The sequence below is a fragment of the Mastomys coucha genome, unplaced genomic scaffold, assembly GCF_008632895.1.
Source record: "Mastomys coucha isolate ucsf_1 unplaced genomic scaffold, UCSF_Mcou_1 pScaffold22, whole genome shotgun sequence".
NCBI lineage: Eukaryota > Metazoa > Chordata > Mammalia > Rodentia > Muridae > Mastomys > Mastomys coucha.
In genome coordinates, this window is record NW_022196905.1 from 130,176,461 (window position 1) to 130,177,737 (window position 1,277).

The following is a 1,277-nucleotide window of genomic DNA, read 5'->3' on the forward strand; positions in this document are numbered from 1 at the left end:
GTTCTCATGTTTCAAGGAGGGAAAACTGAGGGTGGAGTGTAGAATTCCATAACCAGTGGGGGTCAGGAACATGTAACCAAAGTCCATATTGAGGCCTGGGAGCTGTGTTTGTGCATGCCTGTAGTCCTGGCATTGGGAGGTGGAGGCAGGAGGATCAGGAGTAAGAGGTCATCCTCAGCTACATAGTATGAATGAGGCCAGCCTGGGCTACATGAGACTCTGCTTTATAATTTTAAAAAGGGGGAGAGGGGGCTGGAGAGATGACTTAGCAGTTAAGAGCACCGACTGCTCTTCTAGAGGTCCTGAGTTCAATTCCCAGCAACCACATGGTGGCTCACAACCATCTGCAATGGGATCTGGTGCACACTTCTGGTGTGTGTCCAAAGACAGCTACAGTGTACTCTTATAAAATAAAATAAATAGGGCTGGAGAAATGGCTCAGCGGTTAAGAGCACTGACTGCTCTTCCAGAAGTCCTGAGTTCAATTCCCAGCAACCACATGGTGGCTCACAGACATCCATAATGGGGATCCAATGCCTTTTTTCTGGGGTGTCTGAAGACAGCTACAGTGTTCTCATATACATAAAATAAATAAATCTTTAAAAAAATAAAATAAATACATTTTTTTAAAAAAAAATAGGGGACTAGGGAGGTGACTTAGCAAGGAAGAATGTTTGTTGTGAAAGCAAGAAGACCTGAGTTCAAATCCCCAGGACCCAAGTAAAAACCAGGCATGACTACTTGTTTCTATAACTCTAGCATTGTCAGGAAAAGACAGAAAGATCCCAAGAGCCCCCTGGCTGCTCAGCCTAGCTCAAATGGGCATAACCCCACACAAACAATAAAGTATCTCAACACTTCCAATTGCTGCTCAGCCCCCACACCTCAGTTTCCCCATCTGTCACTGGGAATATCCAGAGGACTTCAAGAGGGTGATGGGGAAGCTGGGGGTGGGGGCGGTGCATCTGTGGATGAAGGATGTGGAAGGGCGTGGCCCATCCTTGACTGACATGAAGCCCTGCAGGATTCAGTGGATGGACTCACCTGATGGAGGTAGACCCGAACGAGGAGGTGCAGGGTGAGATCCACCTGCGCCTGGAGGTGGTGCCAGGGGTCCATGCCAGCCGGCTGCGCTGTGCGGTGCTTGAAGCCAGGTGAGATGGATGGGGGAGTGGGTATGGGGGAGGCCTGGTCTCTTCCTCCTCCTCCTCCTCCTCTCAAGAGATGACCTGGCCGTCCTGATGCTGAGATGTTGCCTGAGTGACCACTCTTACAGG

At 49.6% G+C, this 1,277-nt stretch overlaps 1 protein-coding gene across 1 annotated transcript in view; it reads left to right on the top strand.

Moving 5' to 3' along the window:
• The window catches only part of LOC116104677 (ras GTPase-activating protein 4-like), a 36,811-nt gene that overhangs the window by 12,278 nt on the left and 23,256 nt on the right, over positions 1-1,277 (top strand). Inside the window, exon 2 of the mRNA XM_031391170.1 lies at positions 1,017-1,154. Coding sequence (XP_031247030.1) covers positions 1,017-1,154 — 138 coding nt within the window. The remainder of the gene's footprint in view (positions 1-1,016; positions 1,155-1,277) is intronic.